General features: G+C 38.1%; 1 protein-coding gene across 7 annotated transcripts in view; it reads right to left on the bottom strand.

Moving 5' to 3' along the window:
- Positions 1-2,528: 2,528 nt before the first annotated feature.
- LOC118803910 overlaps positions 2,529-22,002 on the bottom strand; it is a 100,096-nt gene continuing 80,622 nt past the window's right edge. For all 7 annotated transcript variants that reach the window (XM_036564444.1, XM_036564446.1, XM_036564447.1 and 4 more), the window contains one exon: positions 2,529-3,123. In XM_036564444.1, coding sequence (XP_036420337.1) covers positions 2,976-3,123 — 148 coding nt within the window. In that variant the 3' untranslated portion in view covers positions 2,529-2,975. The remainder of the gene's footprint in view (positions 3,124-22,002) is intronic.

Genomic DNA, 22,002 nt, shown 5'->3' with positions numbered 1-22,002 from the left:
TGCCTGTCAATCACTTTCCGATTGCAGGAGCAGCCCACAGAAGAAGTGAAGAGGGATCGAAACGCTAGATTAATTCACCAATTTCAGGGACACGGTTTGGATTAAACTGTTAGTGCTATATCTTAAAAGCAATATTTGACCAAAAATTCCAGCTCAGTGCAGTATAAAAGAAAAACCCAGAAAAAAAAAGGGATGGGACTGACAGGGGAGGAGAGAAAAATGAACATTGGTGTGTTTTTCAGAGCTGGCAATGTGCTTATACAACACCAGACTTTATTACTGAAGAAAACACTGCTGAACATAGTTGAACTGAGGAAGCTCCAAACAGGCAGAAACATGCTGCTGTAGTGTGTTTGCAGAGAGATTGTTACCAGCAACCAACAGCGCTGGGACAAATTTCTTTGTGTTTGGCTTTGGTTTAGCAGTAACAATTACACAGCCAAACTTTATTGTTTTGCTTATAAGTGAACCTAATTGTTTAACAGGACTACAGTACCACATTCTGTTGTACACTGCTTGTGCTGTAAGGGAACAAGTGTAGCTCTGTATTTAAAGTGAATGCCCCAGTCAGAAGTTGGCACAATGGGGCCTCAATACAGCCCGTTTTTCTCTGTATTTTAAAAGCCATCTGTATATGAATAGTTAATGGGAATATTGACTGGATATTGATTGAACACTTCTCCTCTTTGTTAGAAGTATTTCCTTTTTTAAATTGTTTTTTTTTCTTAATATTTTTTTAATTGTTTAATTATTGAATTAGTTGCTAACATAACGTGTACACATACATACTGTAATACTGTCTGTAGTTTTCTATGTAAGCGTTCAGGAATGTGCATCTTATTAATGTCTTGTGAGGTTGCTCAGGAGACATGATAAGAAATACATAGATTTATGAATAACTTCAACCTTCTATGTTATTTGTGGTTTGTATTAATTAGTACAGAACAGCAGTAATATTGCAAAAACAACAGTTTTATTTAAATACACAATGAGAATGTGTAACTTAGGGGAGTAAGAGGCAGCAGCTTTACCTTGGGTTTTCCATTAAACACAGTCAACACAAGCAGAAAAGCTCTGCTAGTCAGAGGTAATCAGAGGCAAATTCACACATTAAAATGCAGACAACAAACACAAAAGTAACAAAGAATTATGTACAAAAGTTATCACAGAAACAAAACACTTGTTTTAGAATTCCTGAGATGCACTAGGAAGTTTTCACAAACACCTTGAAAAAGCAGAGAGAATAAACTATATACAAGACTTACTAAATAATGAACAACAGATGAATAAGGATCAGGTTTGGGTAATTAGTAAGCAGTGCCAGTCCGGTGTGGAGCATTTTAGGGAGTCAGATTTTTGGACTGAGTGATCAGATTTCAGCCCTAATGATGAGAAAACACATTAAATCTGATCTGACTGGTCAATCTGAGTCACATGTCCAGAATCCAAGATTTACAAATTTGGCTTCAATCCAATTGGAAAATGGTAAGTTTGACGTGGCTTCAGCCATGAATGAATGAGTAACACTGTGCTAAGTATTCATAATAGTTATTTCATTGGCTCCAGTCACTAAAAGAGCAATAGCTTTGGCTGAATTCACTCTATATCTCCAACAGCACAGGAGTTTCAAAAATCATCTCTCTGTAAATCATCTCTAACTTTTGCTCAGTGAGTGATTAGACAAGCTTTGCGTAATCTCTCTGACATTGCATAGGTGATTATACATGTATCAGTGAGAGAGATATTGGTCTAATTTGTTCTCACATGGTCAGTGAATGCATTTGATGTATTTGCTAGTCCATCACATCCATTTCTGAGTATTTTCTGATAATGCTTGATACACTTTAATGATTGTCTTTAGTGTATCTTACAGGTCTCTGCTCTGCCTGATCAGGGTGCCTCTGTTTAATCTTATTTATTTTATCCTAACTGTGAAGTTGTTCTGAAACAATTGTGGTTGCTCTATATAATTAAAACTCTGAATTTGAATGAACTCAAAATCTTATCCTTCTTAACTATTCACCACTGCACTAAAGGGCTGATAGAACAGTTTCCTTTCTTTGGGATAGACCTTTTAATGCCCATATGTCGGGTATCATGGTCACAGTGATGGTCATCTGATTTCAGAGTTAAAATACAGTCTGAAAAAAAGGGATCCTCTTTATCCTGACTGTCTGAACTCAATCTGTGTTACTCAGACCGTCTGAGCTCTGCTCCGTTTTCTGGTCATCCTGATCCCTTTTACTCGGATCATCTGAGCTCTGCTCCGTTTTTTGGTCATTCCGATCCGTTTTAATCGGACCGTCTGAGCTCTGCTCCGTTTTTTGGTCGTTCCGATCCGTTTTAATTGGACCGTCAGAGCTCTGCTCCGGTTTCTGGCCGTTCCGATCCCTTTTACTCGGACCGTCTGAGATCTGCCCCGTTTTTTGGTCGTTCCGATCCCTTTTACTCGGACCATCTGAGCTCTGCTCCTTTTTTTGGTCGTTCCGATCCCTTTTACTCGGACCGTCTGAGCTCTGCCCCGTTTCTTGGTCGTTCCGATCCGTTTTACTCGGACCGTCTGAGCTCTGCTCCTTTTTTTGGTCGTTCCGATCCGTTTTACTCGGACCGTCTGAGCTCTGCTCCTTTTTTTGGTCGTTCCGATCCGTTTTACTTGGACCGTCTGAGCTCTGCTCCGTTTTTTGGTCGTTCCGATCCGTTTTACTCGGACCGCCTGAGCTCTTCCCCGTTTTTTGGTCGTTCCGATCCGTTTTACTCGGACCGTCTGAGCTCTGCCCCGTTTTTTGGTCGTTCCGATCCCTTTTACTCGGACCGTCTGAGCTCTGCCCCGTTTTTTGGTCGTTCCGATCCGTTTTACTCGGACCGTCTGAGCTCTGCTCCGGTTTCTGATCGTTCTGATCCGTTTTACTTGGACCGTCTGAGCTCTGCTCCGTTTTCTGGTCATCATGATCAATTTTACTCTGATCTTCTGAACGCTACTCTGTTATTTGTTCATCCTGATCCACTTCAGTGTGAACCTCTGCAGTCATGAGATGTGCTTCCTCATCTTCTGATGATTCTTCTGTTTCCGCTTCTTTCCACAATGAAGAGACCCAAGAGAACCAACCCTTCAGATCATCCAATCTGTAAGTGAACAGTTAGAATAAAATATTACTTATTATAATAGTGTTTATCATTATTTATGTATTTGCATGTTTATCTGTTGCAAAAGATGCAACAGCGTTCTGTCTTTGGTCAGTGCAATACATCAGTATGAGGATTTGACACTAAGGAAATGAATTGCCTTATGTACACCATATGTATATGAGAAAAATAGTACGATGATCTGTGATGTTTGTGTTGTTTATCTCTCTCTGTGCAGTTTGTGTTGTTTATCTCACTCTGTGCTGTTTGTGTTGTTTATCTCACTCTGTGCTGTTTGTGTTGTTTATCGCTCTCTCTGTGCTGTTTGTCTTGTTTACCTGTCTCTCTGCTGTTTTTGTTGTTTACCTTTTTTTTTACTGTTTCTGCTATTTATCTCAGTGCTGTTCGTATTGTTTATCTCAAACTCAGTGCTGCTTGTGTTGTTTATCTCTCTCTGTGCTGTTTTTGTTGTATCTCTCTCTCTGTGCTGTTTGTGTCATTTATCTCTGTCTGTGCTGTTTGTGTTGTTTATCTCACTGCACTGTTTTTGTTTTTTATCTCTCTCTCTCTCTCTGCTGTTTGTGTTGTTTATCTCTGTGCTATTTATGTTGTTTATCTCTCTCTGTACTGTTTGTGTTGTTTATCTCTCTGTGCTGTTTGTATTGTTTACATATCTCAGTGCTGTTTGTGTTGTTTATCTCTCTCTGTACTGTTTGTATTGTATATCTCTCTCTGTGCAGTTTGTGTTGTTTATCTCTCTCTCTGTGCTGTTTGTATTGTATATCTCTCTCTGTGCTGTTTGTATTGTATATCTGCACAGAAAGAGATGTACAATACAAACTGCACAGAGAGAGTTTGTATTGTATATCTCTTTCTGTGCAGTTTGTGTTGTTTATCTCTCTCTCTGTGCTGTTTGTGTTGTTTACCTGTCTCTGTGTTGTTTTTGTTTAAATTTCTCAGTGCTGTTTGTGTTGTTCATCTCTCTCTGTGTTGTTTGTGTTCTTTATTTCTCGTTCTGTGCTGTTTGTGTTGTTTATCTCTGTCTGTGCTGTTTGTATTGTTTACATTTCTCAGTGCAGTTTGTGTTGTTTATCTCTCTCTGCACTGTTTGTGTTGTTTATCTCTCTCTGTGCTGTTTGTGTTGTGTATCTCTCTTTATGCTGTTTGTATTGTTTACATTTCTCAGTGCTGTTTGTGTTGTTTATCTTTGTCTGGGCTGTTTGTCTTGTTTATCTCTCTCTCTCTGGGCTGTTTGTCTTGTTTATCTCTCTCTCTGTGCTGTTTGTATTGTTTATCTCTCTCTCTCTGGGCTGTTTGTCTTGTTTATCTCTCTCTCTCTGTGCTGGTTGTGTTATTTATCTCTGTGTGCTGTTTGTGTTGTTTATCTCTCTCTCTGTGCTGTTTGTGTTATTTATCTCTTTGGGTGCTGTTTGTGTTGTTTATCTCTCACTGTCTGTACTGTTTGTCTTGTTTACCTGTCTCTGTGCTGTTTTTGTTGTTTAACTCTCTCTTTTTACTGTTTGTGTTGTTCATCTCTCTGTGCTGTTTGTGTTGTTTATCTCTCTCTCTGTGCTGTTTGTGTTATTTATCTCTTTGGGTGCTGTTTTTCTTGTTTATCTCTCTCTGTCTGTACTGTTTGTCTTGTTTACCTGTCTCTGTGCTGTTTTTGTTGTTTAACTCTCTCTTTTTACTGTTTGTGTTGTTCATCTCTCTGTGCTGTTTGTGTTGTTAATCTCTCTCTCTGTGCTGTTTGTATTGTTTACATTTCTCAGTGCAGTTTGTGTTGTTTATCTCTCTCTCTCTCTCTCCATTGTTTGTGTTGTTTATCTCTCTCTGCACTGTTTGTTGTTTATCTCTCTCTCTTTCCTGTTTGTGTTGTTTATCTCCCTCTTTAGTTTTTGTGTTGTTTATCTCTCTCTGTGCTGTTTGTGTTCATCTTTCTCTTCGCTCTTTGTATTGTTTCTCTCTCTGTGCTGTTTGTATTGTTTATCTCTCTTTGTGCTGTTTTTGTTGTTTATCTTTCTCTCTGTGCTGTTTGTGTTGTTTATCTTTCTCTCTGTGCTGTTTGTGTTGTTTATCTCTCTCTGTGCTGTTTGTGTTGTTTATCTCTCTCTGTGCTGTTTGTGTTGTTTATCTCTCTCTCTGTGCTGTTTGTGTTGTTTATCTCTCTCTGTGCAGTTTGTGTTGTTTATCTTTCTCTCTGTGCAGTTTGTGTTGTTTATCTCTCTCTCTCTGGGCTGTTTGTGTTGTTTATCTCTCTCTGTGCTGTTTGTTTTGTTTATCTCTCTTTGTGCTGTTTTTGTTGTTTATCTTTCTCTCTGTGCTGTTTGTGTTGTTTATCTCTCTCTGTGCTGTTTGTGTTGTTTATCTCTCTCTGTGCTGTTTGTGTTGTTTATCTCTCTCTCTGTGCTGTTTGTGTTGTTTATCTCTCTCTGTGCAGTTTGTGTTGTTTATCTCTCTCTCTCTGGGCTGTTTGTGTTGTTTATCTCTCTCTGTGCTGTTTGTTTTGTTTATCTCTCTCTCTGGGCTGTTTGTGTTGTTTATCTCTCTCTGTGCTGTTTGTGTTGTTTATCTCTCTCTGTGCTGTTTGTGTTGTTTATCTCTCTCTGTGCTGTTTGTGTTGTTTATCTCTGTGCTGTTTGTGTTGTTTATCTCTCTCTCTCTGGGCTGTTTGTCTTGTTTATCTCTCTCTGTGCTGTTTGTGTTGTTTATCTCTCTCTGTGCTGTTTGTGTTGTTTATCTCTCTCTGTGCTGGTTGTGTTATTTATCTCTGTGTGCTGTTTGTGTTGTTTATCTCTCTCTATATTCTATTTGTGTTGTTTATCTCTCTATCTGTGTTGTTTGTGTTGTTTATCTCTCTCTGTGCCTTTGTGTTGTTTATCTCTCTCTGTGCTGTTTGTATTGTTTACATTTCTCAGTGCTATTTGTGTTGTTTATCTCTCTCTGTACTGTTTGTATTGTATATCTCTCTCTGTGCAGTTTGTGTTGTTTATCTCTCTCTGTGCTGTTGTATGTGTATCTCTCTCTGTGCTGTTGTATTGTATATCTGCACAGAAAGAGATGTACAATACAAACTGCACAGAGAGAGTTTGTATTGTATATCTCTTTCTGTGCAGTTTGTGTTGTTTATCTCTCTCTCTGTGCTGTTTGTGTTGTTTACCTGTCTCTGTGTTGTTTTTGTTTAAATTTCTCAGTGCTGTTTGTGTTGTTCATCTCTCTCTGTGTTGTTTGTGTTCTTTATTTCTCGTTCTGTGCTGTTGTGTGTTTATCTCTGTCTGTGCTGTTTGTATTGTTTACATTTCTCAGTGCGTTTGTTGTTTATCTCTCTCTGCACTGTTTGTGTTGTTTTCTCGTGTTTGTTTGTATCTCTCTGCTGTGCACTGCTGTTTGGTTGTTTATCTTTTCTGGCTGTTTGTCTGTTTATCTCTCTCTCATGGCTGTTTGTCTTGTTATCTCTCTCTCTGTGCTGTTTGTTTGTTTATCTCTCTCTCTGGCTGTTTGTCTGTTTTATCTCTCTCTGTGCTGTGTGTTTATCTCTCTGTGTTTGTACTGTTTACATTTCTCAATGCCGTTTGTCTTGTTTATGTCTCTCTGTGCCATTTTGTGTTGTTCATCTCTCTGTCTGTGCGTCTTGTTTATCTCTCTCTCTTTGCCATTTGTGTGTTTATCTCACTCTGTTCATCAGTGTTGTTTATCCCTCTCTGTGCTGTTTGTGATGTTCATGTCTGTCTGTCCTGTTTGTGTTGTTTATCTCTCTCTCTCTTTGTGCTGTTTGTGTTGTTTATCTCTCTCTCTGCTGTTTTTGTTGTTTATCTTTTTCTGTGCTGTTTGTATTGTTTATCTCTCTCTGTCTGTTTTGTTGTTTATCTTTCTCTGTGCTGTTTGTGTTTATCCCTCTCTCTGTGCCATTGGTCTTGTTCATCTCTCTGTGTTGTTTCTTTTGTTTATCTCTCTCTGTGCTGTTTGTGTTGTTTATCTCTCTCTATCTGCTGGTTGTGTTGTTTCTTTCTCTCTCTCTTTCCTGTTTGTGTTGTTTATCTCCCTCTTTACTTTTGTGTTGTTTATCTCTCTCTTTGCTGTTTGTGTTCATCTTTCTCTTCGCTGTTTGTGTTGTTTATCTCTCTCTGTACTGTTTGTGTTGTTATGTCTCTGGGCTGTTTTTCTTGTTCGTCTCTCTCTCTCTGCACTATTTGTCTTGTTTATCTCTCTCTCTGCGCTGATTGTGTTGTTTATATCTCTCTCTCTATGCCGTTTGTGTTGTTTATCTCTGTCTGTGCTGTTTTTCTTGTTTATCTCTCTCTGTCTGTACTGTTTGTCTTGTTTACCTGTCTGTGTTGTTTTTGTTGTTTAACTCTCTCTTTTACTGTTTGTGTTGTTTATCTCTCTGTGCTGTTTGTGTTGTTTATCTCTCTCTCTGTGCTGTTTGTATTGTTTACATTTCTCAGTGCAGTTTGTGTTGTTTATCTCTCTCGCTCTCTCTCCATTGTTTGTGTTGTTTATCTCTCTCTGCACTGTTTGTTGTTTATCTCTCTCTCTTTCCTGTTTGTGTTGTTTATCTCCCTCTTTACTTTTGTGTTGTTTATCTCTCTCTGTGCTGTTTGTGTTCATCTTTCTCTTCGCTCTTTGTATTGTTTCTCTCTCTGTGCTGTTTGTATTGTTTATCTCTCTTTGTGCTGTTTTTGTTGTTTATCTTTCTCTCTGTGCTGTTTGTGTTGTTTATCTCTCTCTGTGCTGTTTGTGTTGTTTATCTCTCTCTCTGTGTTGTTTGTGTTGTTTATCTCTCTCTGTGCTGTTTGTGTTGTTTATCTCTCTCTCTGTGCTGTTTGTGTTGTTTATCTCTCTCTCTGTGCTGTTTGTGTTGTTTATCTCTCTCTGTGCAGTTTGTGTTGTTTATCTTTCTCTCTGTGCAGTTTGTGTTGTTTATCTCTCTCTCTGCACTGTTTGTGTTGTTTATCTCTCTCTGTGCTGTTTGTGTTGTGTATCTCTCTTTATGCTGTTTGTATTGTTTACATTTCTCAGTGCTGTTTGTGTTGTTTATCTTTGTCTGGGCTGTTTGTCTTGTTTATCTCTCTCTCTCTGGGCTGTTTGTCTTGTTTATCTCTCTCTCTCTGTGCTGGTTGTGTTATTATCTCTGTGTGCTGTTTGTGTTGTTTATCTCTCTCTCTGTGCTGTTTGTGTTATTTATCTCTTTGGGTGCTGTTTGTGTTGTTTATCTCTCACTGTCTGTACTGTTTGTCTTGTTTACCTGTCTCTGTGCTGTTTTTGTTGTTTAACTCTCTCTTTTTACTGTTTGTGTTGTTCATCTCTCTGTGTTATTTGTGTTGTTTATCCCTCTCTGTGCTTTTTGTGTTGTTTATCTCTCTCTCTGCACTGTTTGTGTGTTTATCTCTCTCTGTGCTTTTTGTGTTGTTTATCTCTCTCTCTGCACTGTTTGTGTTTATCTCTCTCTGTGCTGTTTGTCTTGTTTATCTCTCTCTGTGCTGTTTGTCTTGTTTATCTCTCTCTCTGTGCTATTTGTGTTGATTATCTCTCTATCTGTGTTGTTTGTGTTGTTTATCTCTCTCTGTGCCTTTGTGTTGTTTATCTCTCTGTGTTTGTACTGTTTACATTTCTCAATGCCGTTTGTCTTGTTTATGTCTCTCTGTGCCATTTTTGTTGTTCATCTCTCTGTCTGTGCCATCTTGTTTATCTCTCTCTCTTTGCCATTTGTGTTCTTTATCTCACTCTGTTCCATCAGTGTTGTTTATCCCTCTCTGTGCTGTTTGTGATGTTCATGTCTGTCTGTCCTGTTTGTGTTGTTTATCTCTCTCTCTCTTTGTGCTGTTTGTGTTGTTTATCTCTCTCTCTGCTGTTTTTGTTGTTTATCTTTTTCTGTGCTGTTTGTATTGTTTATCTCTCTCTGTCCTGTTTTTGTTGTTTATCTTTCTCTGTGCTGTTTGTGTTTATCCCTCTCTCTGTGCCATTGGTCTTGTTCATCTCTCTGTGTTGTTTCTTTTGTTTATGTCTCTCTGTGCTGTTTGTGTTGTTTATCTCTCTCTATCTGCTGGTTGTGTTGTTTCTTTCTCTCTCTCTTTCCTGTTTGTGTTGTTTATCTCCCTCTTTACTTTTTGTGTTGTTTATCTCTCTCTGTGCTGTTTGTGTTCATCTTTCTCTTCGCTCTTTGTATTGTTTCTCTCTCTGTGCTGTTTGTATTGTTTATCTCTCTTTGTGCTGTTTTTGTTGTTTATCTTTCTCTCTGTGCTGTTTGTGTTGTTTATCTCTCTCTGTGCTGTTTGTGTTGTTTATCTCTCTCTCTGTGTTGTTTGTGTTGTTTATCTCTCTCTGTGCTGTTTGTGTTGTTTATCTCTCTCTCTGTGCTGTTTGTGTTGTTTATCTCTCTCTCTGTGCTGTTTGTGTTGTTTATCTCTCTCTGTGCAGTTTGTGTTGTTTATCTTTCTCTCTGTGCAGTTTGTGTTGTTTATCTCTCTCTCTCTGCACTGTTTGTGTTGTTTATCTCTCTCTGTGCTGTTTGTGTTGTGTATCTCTCTTTATGCTGTTTGTATTGTTACATTTCTCAGTGCTGTTTGTGTTGTTTATCTTTGTCTGGGCTGTTTGTCTTGTTTATCTCTCTCTCTCTGGGCTGTTTGTCTTGTTTATCTCTCTCTCTCTGTGCTGGTTGTGTTATTTATCTCTGTGTGCTGTTTGTGTTGTTTATCTCTCTCTCTGTGCTGTTTGTGTTATTTATCTCTTTGGGTGCTGTTTGTCTTGTTTATCTCTCACTGTCTGTACTGTTTGTCTTGTTTACCTGTCTCTGTGCTGTTTTTGTTGTTTAACTCTCTCTTTTTACTGTTTGTGTTGTTCATCTCTCTGTGTTATTTGTGTTGTTTATCCCTCTCTGTGCTTTTTGTGTTGTTTATCTCTCTCTCTGCACTGTTTGTGTTGTTTATCTCTCTCTGTGCTTTTTGTGTTGTTTATCTCTCTCTCTGCACTGTTTGTGTTTATCTCTCTCTGTGCTGTTTGTCTTGTTTATCTCTCTCTGTGCTGTTTGTCTTGTTTATCTCTCTCTCTGTGCTATTTGTGTTGATTATCTCTCTATCTGTGTTGTTTGTGTTGTTTATCTCTCTCTGTGCCTTTGTGTTGTTTATCTCTCTGTGTTTGTACTGTTTACATTTCTCATGCCGTTTGTCTTGTTTATGTCTCTCTGTGCCATTTTTGTTGTTCATCTCTCTGTCTGTGCCATCTTGTTTATCTCTCTCTCTTTGCCATTTGTGTTCTTTATCTCACTCTGTTCCATCAGTGTTGTTTATCCCTCTCTGTGCTGTTTGTGATGTTCATGTCTGTCTGTCCTGTTTGTGTTGTTTATCTCTCTCTCTCTTTGTGCTGTTTGTGTTGTTTATCTCTCTCTCTGCTGTTTTTGTTGTTTATCTTTTTCTGTGCTGTTTGTATTGTTTATCTCTCTCTGTCCTGTTTTTGTTGTTTATCTTTCTCTGTGCTGTTTGTGTTTATCCCTCTCTCTGTGCCATTGGTCTTGTTCATCTCTCTGTGTTGTTTCTTTTGTTTATCTCTCTCTGTGCTGTTTGTGTTGTTTATCTCTCTCTATCTGCTGGTTGTGTTGTTTCTTTCTCTCTCTCTTTCCTGTTTGTGTTGTTTATCTCCCTCTTTACTTTTGTGTTGTTTATCTCTCTCTTTGCTGTTTGTGTTCATCTTTCTCTTCGCTGTTTGTGTTGTTTATCTCTCTCTGTACTGTTTGTGTTGTTATGTCTCTGGGCTGTTTTTCTTGTTCGTCTCTCTCTCTCTGCACTATTTGTCTTGTTTATCTCTCTCTCTGCGCTGATTGTGTTGTTTATATCTCTCTCTCTATGCCGTTTGTGTTGTTTATCTCTGTCTGTGCTGTTTTTCTTGTTTATCTCTCTCTGTCTGTACTGTTTGTCTTGTTTACCTGTCTGTGTTGTTTTTGTTGTTTAACTCTCTCTTTTTACTGTTTGTGTTGTTTATCTCTCTGTGCTGTTTGTGTTGTTTATCTCTCTCTCTGTGCTGTTTGTATTGTTTACATTTCTCAGTGCAGTTTGTGTTGTTTATCTCTCTCGCTCTCTCTCCATTGTTTGTGTTGTTTATCTCTCTCTGCACTGTTTGTTGTTTATCTCTCTCTCTTTCCTGTTTGTGTTGTTTATCTCCCTCTTTACTTTTTGTGTTGTTTATCTCTCTCTGTGCTGTTTGTGTTCATCTTTCTCTTCGCTCTTTGTATTGTTTCTCTCTCTGTGCTGTTTGTATTGTTTATCTCTCTTTGTGCTGTTTTTGTTGTTTATCTTTCTCTCTGTGCTGTTTGTGTTGTTTATCTCTCTCTGTGCTGTTTGTGTTGTTTATCTCTCTCTCTGTGTTGTTTGTGTTGTTTATCTCTCTCTGTGCTGTTTGTGTTGTTTATCTCTCTCTCTGTGCTGTTTTTGTTGTTTATCTCTCTCTGTGCAGTTTGTGTTGTTTATCTTTCTCTCTGTGCAGTTTGTGTTGTTTATCTCTCTCTGTGCAGTTTGTGTTGTTTATCTCTCTCTGTGCTGTTTGTTTTGTTTATCTCTCTTTGTGCTGTTTTTGTTGTTTATCTTTCTCTTTGTGCTGTTTGTGTTGTTTATCTCTCTCTGTGCTGTTTGTGTTGTTTATCTCTCTCTGTGCTGTTTGTGTTGTTTATGTCTGTGCTGTTTGTGTTGTTTATCTCTCTCTCTCTGGGCTGTTTGTCTTGTTCATCTCTCTCTCTCTGGGCTGTTTGTCTTGTTTATCTCTCTCTATATTCTATTTTTGTTGTTTTTCTCTCTATCTGTGTTGTTTGTGTTGTTTATCTCTCTCTGTGCCTTTGTGTTGTTTATCTCTATGTGTTGTTTGTATTGTTTACATTTCTCAGTGCCGTTTGTCTTGTTTATCTCTCTCTGTGCCATTTTTATTGTTCATCTCTCTGTCTGTGCCATCTTGTTTATCTCTCTCTCTTTGCCGTTTGTGTTGTTTATCTCACTCTGTTACATCGGTGTTGTTTATCCCTCTCTGTGCTGTTTGTGATGTTCATCTCTGTCTGTCCTGTTTGTCTTGTTTACCTGTCTCAGTGCTGTTTATGTTTTTTATCTCTCTCTCTCTGCTGTTTTTGTTGTTTATCTTTTTCTGTGCTGTTTGTATTGTTCATCTCTCTCTGTCCTGTTTGTCTTATTTACCTTTCTCAGTGCTGTTTGTGTTTTTTATCTCTCTCTCTTCTGTTTTTGTTGTTTATCTTTCTCTGTGCTGTTTGTGTTGTTTATCCCTCTCTCTATGCCATTTTTGTTGCTTATCTTTCTCAGTGCTGTTTGTGTTGTTTATCTCTCTCTCTGTGCTGTTTGTGTTTATCTCTCTGTGCTGTTTTTGGTGTTTATCTCTCTCTCTTTCCTGTTTGTGTTGTTTATCTCCCTCTTTACTTTTTGTGTTGTTTATCTCTCTCTGTCCTGTTTGTGTTTATCTTTCTCTTCGCTGTTTGTGTTGTTTATCTCTCTCTGTACTGTTTGTGTTGTTATGTCTCTGGGCTGTTTTTCTTGTTCGTCTCTCTCTCTCTGCACCATTTGTCTTGTTTATCTCTCTCTGTGTTGTTTATCTCTCTCTCTCTTTGCCGTTGGTGTTTATCTCTGTCAGTGCTGTTTGGCTTGTTTCTCTCTCTCTCTGGGCTGTTTGTGTTATCTCTCTCTGTCTGTACTGTTTGTCTTGTTTACCTGTCTCTGTGTTGTTTTTGTTGTTTAACTCTCTCTTTTTACTGTTTGTGTTGTTTATCTCTCTGTGCTGTTTGTGTTGTTTATCTCTCTGTCATTTTTGATGTTTATCTATCTTTCTGTGCTGTTTGTGTTGTTTATCTCTCTCTCTGTGCTTTTTTTTATCTCTCTCTCTGTGCTGTTTTTATTGTTTACATTTCTCAGTGCAGTTTGTGTTGTTTATCTCTCTCTCTCTGTGCTTTTTGTGTTGTTTATCTCTCTCTCTCTGCACTGTTTGTGTTTATCTCTCTCTGCACTGTTTGTGTTTATCTTTCTCTCTGCTGTTTTTGTTGTTTATCTCTCTCTCTTTCCTGTTTGTGTTATCTCCCTCTTTACTTTTTGTGTTGGTTATCTCTCTCTGTGCTGGTTTTGTTGTTTATCTTTCTCTTCGCTCTTTGTATTGTTTATCTGTCTCTGTGCTGATTGTTTTGTTTATCTCTCTCTGTGCTGTTTGTGTTGTTCATTTCTCTGTGCTGTTTGTGTTGTTTATCTCTCTCTGTGCTGTTTGTGTTGTTTATCTCTCTCTGTGCTGTTTGTGTTGTTTATCTCTCTCTGTGCTGTTTTTGTTGTTTATCTCTCTCTCTGTACTGTTTGTGTTGTTTATCTCTGTGCTGTTTGTATTGTTTACATTTCTCAGTGCTGTTTGTGTTGTTAATCTCTCTCTGCATTGTTTTTGGTTTTTATCTCTCTCTCTCTCTCTGTGCAGTTTGTGTTGTTTATCTCTCTCTCTGTGCTGTTTGTATTGTATATCTCTCTGTGCAGTTTGTGTTGTTTATCTCTCTCTCTCTGTGCTGTTTGTATTGTATATCTTTGTGCAGTTTGTGTTGTTCATCTCTGTGTTGTTTGTGTTGTTTATCTCTCTCTCTGTGCTGTTTGTGTTGTTTGTCTGGGCTGTTTGTCTTGTTTATCTCTCTCTGTGCTGTTTGTCTTGTTTATCTCTCTGTCTGTGCTATTTGTGTTGTTTATCTCTCTATCTGTGTTGTTTGTGTTGTTTATCTCTCTCTGTGCTGTTTGTGTTGTTTGTCTGTGCTGTTTGTCTTGTTTATCTCTCTCTGTGCTGTTTGTCTTGTTTATCTCTCTCTCTGTGCTATTTGTGTTGTTTATCTCTCTATCTGTGTTGTTTGTGTTGTTTATCTCTGTGTTGTTTGTGTTGTTTATCTCTCTCTGTGCTGTTTGTGTTGTTTGTCTGGGCTGTTTGTCTTGTTTATCTCTCTCTGTGCTGTTTGTCTTGTTTATCTCTCTCTCTGTGCTATTTGTGTTGTTTATCTCTCTGTGTTGTTTGTGTTGTTTATCTCTCTCTGTGCTGTTTGTGTTGTTTGTCTGGGCTGTTTGTCTTGTTTATCTCTCTCTGTGCTGTTTGTCTTGTTTATCTCTCTCTCTGTGCTATTTGTGTTGTTTATCTCTCTATCTGTGTTGTTTGTGTTGTTTATCTCTCTCTGTGCTGTTTGTGTTGTTTATCTCTCTCGGTGTTGTTTGTATTGTTTACATTTCTCAATGCCGTTTGTCTTGTTTATGTCTCTCTGTGCCATTTTTGTTGTTCATCTCTCTGTCTGTGCCATCTTGTTTATCTCTCTCTCTTTGCCGTTTGTGTTGTTTATCTCACTCTGTTCCATCGGTGTTGTTCATCCCTCTCTGTGCTGTTTGTGATGTTCATCTCTGTCTGTGCTGTTTGTGTTGTTTATCTCTCTCTGTCCTGTTTGTGTTGTTTATCTCTCTCTGCTGTTTTTGTTGTTTATCTCTCTCTGTGCCGTTTGTGATGTTCATCTCTCTCTGTCCTGTTTGTGTTTTTTATCTCTCTCTCTTCTGTTTTTGTTGTTTTTCTTTCTCTGTGCTGTTTGTATTGTTTATCTTTTTCTCTGTGCTGTTTGTGTTGTTTATCCCTCTCTCTGTGCAATTGGTCTTGTTCATCTCTCTGTGCTGTTTCTTTTGTTTATCTCTCTCTGTGCTGTTTGTGTTGTTTATCTCTCTCTATCTGCTCTTTGTGTTGTTTCTTTCTCTCTCTCTTTCCTGTTTGTGTTGTTTATCTCCCTCTTTACTTTTTGTGTTGTTTATCTCTCTCTGTGCTGTTTGTGTTCATCTTTCTCTTCGCTGTTTGTGTTGTTTATCTCTCTCTGTGCTGTTTGTGTTCATCTTTCTCTTCGCTGTTTGTGTTGTTTATCTCACTCTGTACTGTTTGTGTTGTTATGTCTCTGGGTTATTTTTCTTGTTCGTCTCTCTCTCTCTGCATTATTTGTGTTTATCTCTCACTCTCTGGGCTGTTTGTGTTGTTAATCTTTGTCTGGGCTGTTTGTCTTGTTTATCTCTCTCTCTGGGCTGTTTGTGTTGTTTATCTCTCTGTGCTGTTTGTGTTGTTTATCTCTCTCTCTGTGCTGTTGGTGTTGTTTACATTTCTCAGTGCAGTTTGTGTTGTTTCTCTCTCTCTCTCTGTGCTTTTTGTGTTGTTTATCTCTCTCTCTCTCCATTGTTTGTGTTGTTTATCTCTCTCTGCACTGTTTGTGTTGTTTATCTCTCTCTCTGCTGTTTTTGTTGTTTATCTCCCTCTTTACTTTTTGTGTTGGTTATCTCTCTCTGTGCTGTTTGTTTTGTTTATCTCTCTTTGTGCTGTTTGTGTTTCTCTCTCTCTGTGCTGTTTGTATTGTATATCTCTCTCTGTGCAGTTTGTGTTGTTTATCTCTGTGCTGTTTGTGTTGTTTATCTCTCTCTCTCTCTCTGGGCTGTTTGTGTTGTTTATCTCTCTCTGTGCTGTTTGTGTTGTTTATCTCTCTCTGTGCTGTTTGTGTTGTTTATCTCTCTCTGTGCTGTTTGTGTTGTTTATCTCTGTGCTGTTTGTGTTGTTTATCTCTCTATCTCTCTGGGCTGTTTGTCTTGTTTATCTCTCTCTCTCTGGGCTGTTTGTCTTGTTTATCTCTCTCTGTGCTGTTTGTGTTGTTTATCTCTCTCTGTGCTGTTTGTGTTGTTTATCTCTCTCTCTCTGTGCTGTTTGTGTTGTTTATCTCTCTCTATATTCTATTTGTGTTTATATCTCTCTATCTGTGTTGTTTGTGTTGTTTATCTCTCTCTGTGCCTTTGTGTTGTTTATCTCTCTCTGTGCTGTTTGTATTGTTTACATTTCTCAGTGCTGTTTGTGTTGTTTATCTCTCTCTGTACTGTTTGTATTGTATATCTCTCTCTGTGCTGTTTGTATTGTATATCTGCACAGAAAGAGATGTACAATACAAACTGCACAGAGAGAGTTTGTATTGTTTATCTCTTTCTGTGCAGTTTGTGTTGTTTATCTCTCTCTCTGTGCTGTTTGTGTTGTTTACCTGTCTCTGTGTTGTTTTTGTTTAACTTTCTCAGTGCTGTTTGTGTTGTTCATCTCTCTCTGTGTTGTTTGTGTTCTTTATTTCTCGTTATGTGCTGTTTGTGTTGTTTATCTCCGTCTGTGCTGTTTGTATTGTTTACATTTCTCAGTGCAGTTTGTGTTGTTTATCTCTCTCTGCACTGTTTGTGTTGTTTATCTCTCTCTGTGCTGTTTGTGTTGTTTGTCTGGGCTGTTTGTCTTGTTTATCTCTCTCTGTGCTGTTTGTCTTGTTTATCTCTCTCTCTGTGCTATTTGTGTTGTTTATCTCTCTGTGTTGTTTGTGTTGTTTATCTCTCTCTGTGCTGTTTGTGTTGTTTGTCTGGGCTGTTTGTCTTGTTTATCTCTCTCTGTGCTGTTTGTCTTGTTTATCTCTCTCTCTGTGCTTTTTGTGTTGTTTATCTCTCTCTGTGCTGTTTGTGTTTATCTTTCTCTCTGCTATTTTTGTTGTTTATCTCTCTCTCTTTCCTGTTTGTGTTATCTCCCTCTTTACTTTTTGTGTTGGTTATCTCTCTCTGTGCTGGTTTTGTTGTTTATCTTTCTCTTCGCTCTTTGTATTGTTTATCTGTCTCTGTGCTGATTGTTTTGTTTATCTCTCTCTGTGCTGTTTGTGTTGTTTATCTCTCTCTGTGCTGTTTGTGTTGTTTATCTCTCTCTGTGCTGTTTTTGTTGTTTATCTCTCTCTGTGCTGTTTTTGTTGTTTATCTCTCTCTCTGTACTGTTTGTGTTGTTTATCTCTGTGCTGTTTGTATTGTTTACATTTCTCAGGGCTGTTTGTGTTGTTAATCTCTCTCTGCACTGTTTTTGGTTTTTTTCTCTCTCTCTCTCTGTGCAGTTTGTGTTGTTTATCTCTCTCTCTGTGCTGTTTGTATTGTATATCTCTCTGTGCAGTTTGTGTTGTTTATCTCTCTCTCTCTGTGCTGTTTGTATTGTATATCTCTGTGCAGTTTGTGTTGTTCATCTCTGTGTTGTTTGTGTTGTTTATCTCTCTCTGTGCTGTTTGTGTTGTTTGTCTGGGCTGTTTGTCTTGTTTATCTCTCTCTGTGCTGTTTGTCTTGTTTATCTCTCTCTCTGTGCTATTTGTCTTGTTTATCTCTCTATCTGTGTTGTTTGTGTTGTTTATCTCTGTGTTGTTTGTGTTGTTTATCTCTCTCTGTGCTGTTTGTGTTGTTTGTCTGGGCTGCTTGTCTTGTTTATCTCTCTCTGTGCTGTTTGTCTTGTTTATCTCTCTCTCTGTGCTGTTTGTATTGTTTATCTCTCTCTGTCCTGTTTTTGTTGTTTATCTTTCTCTGTGCTGTTTGTGTTTATCCCTTCTCTCTGTGCAGTTTGTCTTGTTCATCTCTCTGTGTTGTTTCTTTTGTTTATCTCTCTCTGTGCTGTTTGTGTTGTTTATCTCTCTCTATCTGCTGGTTGTGTTGTTTCTTTCTCTCTCTCTTTCCTGTTTGTGTTGTTTATCTCCCTCTTTACTTTTGTGTTGTTTATCTCTCTCTTTGCTGTTTGTGTTCATCTTTCTCTTCGCTGTTTGTGTTGTTTATCTCTCTCTGTACTGTTTGTGTTGTTATGTCTCTGGGCTGTTTTTCTTGTTCGTCTCTCTCTCTCTGCACTATTTGTCTTGTTTATCTCTCTCTCTGCGCTGACTGTGTTGTTTATATCTCTCTCTCTATGCCGTTTGTGTTGTTTATCTCTGTCTGTGCTGTTTTTCTTGTTTATCTCTCTCTGTCTGTACTGTTTGTCTTGTTTACCTGTCTGTGTTGTTTTTGTTGTTTAACTCTCTCTTTTTACTGTTTGTGTTGTTTATCTCTCTGTGCTGTTTGTATTGTTTACATTTCTCAGTGCAGTTTGTGTTGTTTATCTCTCTCTCTCTCTCTCTCCATTGTTTGTGTTGTTTATCTCTCTCTGCACTGTTTGTTGTTTATCTCTCTCTCTTTCCTGTTTGTGTTGTTTATCTCCCTCTTTACTTTTTGTGTTGTTTATCTCTCTCTGTGCTGTTTGTGTTGTTTACCTGTCTCTGTGTTGTTTTTGTTTAACTTTCTCAGTGCTGTTTGTGTTGTTCATCTCTCTCTGTGTTGTTTGTGTTCTTTATTTCTCGTTCTGTGCTGTTTGTGTTGTTTATCTCCGTCTGTGCTGTTTGTATTGTTTACATTTCTCAGTGCAGTTTGTGTTGTTTATCTCTCTCTGCACTGTTTGTGTTGTTTATCTCTCTCTGTGCTGTTTGTGTTGTTTGTCTGGGCTGTTTGTCTTGTTTATCTCTCTCTGTGCTGTTTGTCTTGTTTATCTCTCTCTCTGTGCTTTTTGTGTTGTTTATCTCTCTCTGTGCTGTTTGTGTTTATCTTTCTCTCTGCTATTTTTGTTGTTTATCTCTCTCTCTTTCCTGTTGTGTTATCTCCCTCTTTACTTTTTGTGTTGGTTATCTCTCTCTGTGCTGGTTTTGTTGTTTATCTTTCTCTTCGCTCTTTGTATTGTTTATCTGTCTCTGTGCTGATTGTTTTGTTTATCTCTCTCTGTGCTGTTTGTGTTGTTTATCTCTCTCTGTGCTGTTTGTGTTGTTTATCTCTCTCTGTGCTGTTTTTGTTGTTTATCTCTCTCTGTGCTGTTTTTGTTGTTTATCTCTCTCTGTGCTGTTTTTGTTGTTTATCTCTCTCTCTGTACTGTTTGTGTTGTTTATCTCTGTGCTGTTTGTATTGTTTACATTTCTCAGGGCTGTTTGTGTTGTTAATCTCTCTCTGCACTGTTTTTGGTTTTTATCTCTCTCTCTCTCTCTGTGCAGTTTGTGTTGTTTATCTCTCTCTCTGTGCTGTTTGTATTGTATATCTCTCTGTGCAGTTTGTGTTGTTTATCTCTCTCTCTCTGTGCTGTTTGTATTGTATATCTCTGTGCAGTTTGTGTTGTTCATCTCTGTGTTGTTTGTGTTGTTTATCTCTCTCTGTGCTGTTTGTGTTGTTTGTCTGGGCTGTTTGTCTTGTTTATCTCTCTCTGTGCTGTTTGTCTTGTTTATCTCTCTCTCGGTGCTATTTGTCTTGTTTATCTCTCTATCTGTGTTGTTTGTGTTGTTTATCTCTGTGTTGTTTGTGTTGTTTATCTCTCTCTGTGCTGTTTGTGTTGTTTGTCTGGGCTGCTTGTCTTGTTTATCTCTCTCTGTGCTGTTTGTCTTGTTTATCTCTCTCTCTGTGCTGTTTGTATTGTTTATCTCTCTCTGTCCTGTTTTTGTTGTTTATCTTTCTCTGTGCTGTTTGTGTTTATCCCTTCTCTCTGTGCAGTTTGTCTTGTTCATCTCTCTGTGTTGTTTCTTTTGTTTATCTCTCTCTGTGCTGTTTGTGTTGTTTATCTCTCTCTATCTGCTGGTTGTGTTGTTTCTTTCTCTCTCTCTTTCCTGTTTGTGTTGTTTATCTCCCTCTTTACTTTTGTGTTGTTTATCTCTCTCTTTGCTGTTTGTGTTCATCTTTCTCTTCGCTGTTTGTGTTGTTTATCTCTCTCTGTACTGTTTGTGTTGTTATGTCTCTGGGCTGTTTTTCTTGTTCGTCTCTCTCTCTCTGCACTATTTGTCTTGTTTATCTCTCTCTCTGCGCTGACTGTGTTGTTTATATCTCTCTCTCTATGCCGTTTGTGTTGTTTATCTCTGTCTGTGCTGTTTTTCTTGTTTATCTCTCTCTGTCTGGGCTGTTTGTCTTGTTTACCTGTCTGTGTTGTTTTTGTTGTTTAACTCTCTCTTTTTACTGTTTGTGTTGTTTATCTCTCTGTGCTGTTTGTATTGTTTACATTTCTCAGTGCAGTTTGTGTTGTTTATCTCTCTCTCTCTCTCTCCATTGTTTGTGTTGTTTATCTCTCTCTGCACTGTTTGTTGTTTATCTCTCTCTCTTTCCTGTTTGTGTTGTTTATCTCCCTCTTTACTTTTTGTGTTGTTTATCTCTCTCTGTGCTGTTTGTGTTCATCTTTCTCTTCGCTCTTTGTATTGTTTCTCTCTGTGCTGTTTGTATTGTTTATCTCTCTTTGTGCTGTTTTTGTTGTTTATCTTTCTCTCTGTGCTGTTTGTGTTGTTTATCTCTCTCTGTGCTGTTTGTGTTGTTTATCTCTCTCTCTGTGTTGTTTGTGTTGTTTATCTCTCTCTGTGCTGTTTGTGTTGTTTATCTCTCTCTCTGTGCTGTTTGTGTTGTTTATCTCTCTCTGTGCAGTTTGTGTTGTTTATCTTTCTCTCTCTGTGCTGTTTGTGTTGTTTATCTCTCTCTCTCTGGGCTGTTTGTGTTGTTTATGTCTCTCTGTGCTGTTTGTGTTGTTTATCTCTCTTTGTGCTGTTTTTGTTGTTTATCTTTCTCTCTGTGCTGTTTGTGTTGTTTATCTCTCTCTGTGCTGTTTGTGTTGTTTATCTATCTCTGTGCTGTTTGTGTTGTTTATCTCTCTCTGTGCTGTTTGTGTTGTTTATCTCTGTGCTGTTTGTGTTGCTTATCTCTCTCTCTCTGGGCTGTTTGTCTTGTTTATCTCTCTCTCTCTGGGCTGTTTGTCTTGTTTATCTCTCTCTCTCTGGGCTGTTTGTCTTGTTTATCTCTCTCTATATTCTATTTGTGTTGTTTTTCTCTCTATCTGTGTTGTTTGTGTTGTTTATCTCTCTCTGTGCCTTTGTGTTGTTTATCTCTATGTGTTGTTTGTATTGTTTACATTTCTCAGTGCCGTTTGTCTTGTTTATGTCTCTCTGTGCCATTTTTGTTGTTCATCTCTCTGTCTGTGCCATCTTGTTTATCTCTCTCTCTTTGCCGTTTGTGTTGTTTATCTCACTCTGTTACATCGGTGTTGTTTATCCCTCTCTGTGCTGTTTGTGATGTTCATCTCTGTCTGTCCTGTTTGTCTTGTTTACCTTGCTCAGTGCTGTTTATGTTTTTTATCTCTCTCTCTCTGCTGTTTTTGTTGTTTATCTTTTTCTGTGCTGTTTGTATTGTTCATCTCTCTCTGTCCTGTTTGTCTTATTTACCTTTCTCAGTGCTGTTTGTGTTTTTTATCTCTCTCTCTTCTGTTTTTGTTGTTTATCTTTCTCTGTGCTGTTTGTGTTGTTTATCCCTCTCTCTATGCCATTTGTGTTGCTTATCTTTCTCAGTGCTGTTTGTGTTGTTTATCTCTCTCTCTGTGCTGTTTGTGTTTATCTCTCTGTGCTGTTTTTGGTGTTTATCTCTCTCTCTTTCCTGTTTGTGTTGTTTATCTCCCTCTTTACTTTTTGTGTTGTTTATCTCTCTTTGTCCTGTTTGTGTTTATCTTTCTCTTCGCTGTTTGTGTTGTTTATCTCTCTCTGTACTGTTTGTGTTGTTATGTCTCTGGGCTGTTTTTCTTGTTCGTCTCTCTCTCTCTGCACCATTTGTCTTGTTTATCTCTCTCTGTGTTGTTTATCTCTCTCTCTCTTTGCCGTTGGTGTTTATCTCTGTCTGTGCTGTTTGTCTTGTTTCTCTCTCTCTCTGGGCTGTTTGTGTTATCTCTCTCTGTCTGTACTGTTTGTCTTGTTTACCTGTCTCTGTGTTGTTTTTGTTGTTTAACTCTCTCTTTTTACTGTTTGTGTTGTTTATCTCTCTGTGCTGTTTGTGTTGTTTATCTCTCTGTCATTTTTGATGTTTATCTATCTTTCTGTGCTGTTTGTGTTGTTTATCTCTCTGTCATTTTTGATGTTTATCTCTCTCTCTTTCCTGTTTGTGTTGTTTATCTCTCTCTCTGTGCTTTTTTTTTATCTCTCTCTCTCTGTGCTGTTTTTAATGTTAACATTTCTCAGTGCAGTTTGTGTTGTTTATCTCTCTCTCTCTGTGCTTTTTGTGTTGTTTATCTCTCTCTCTCTGC

This window comes from Colossoma macropomum, unplaced genomic scaffold, assembly GCF_904425465.1.
Source record: "Colossoma macropomum unplaced genomic scaffold, Colossoma_macropomum, whole genome shotgun sequence".
NCBI lineage: Eukaryota > Metazoa > Chordata > Actinopteri > Characiformes > Serrasalmidae > Colossoma > Colossoma macropomum.
Note: the sequence above shows the minus strand (reverse complement) of the source record. Positions and strands in the feature narration are given on the sequence as shown.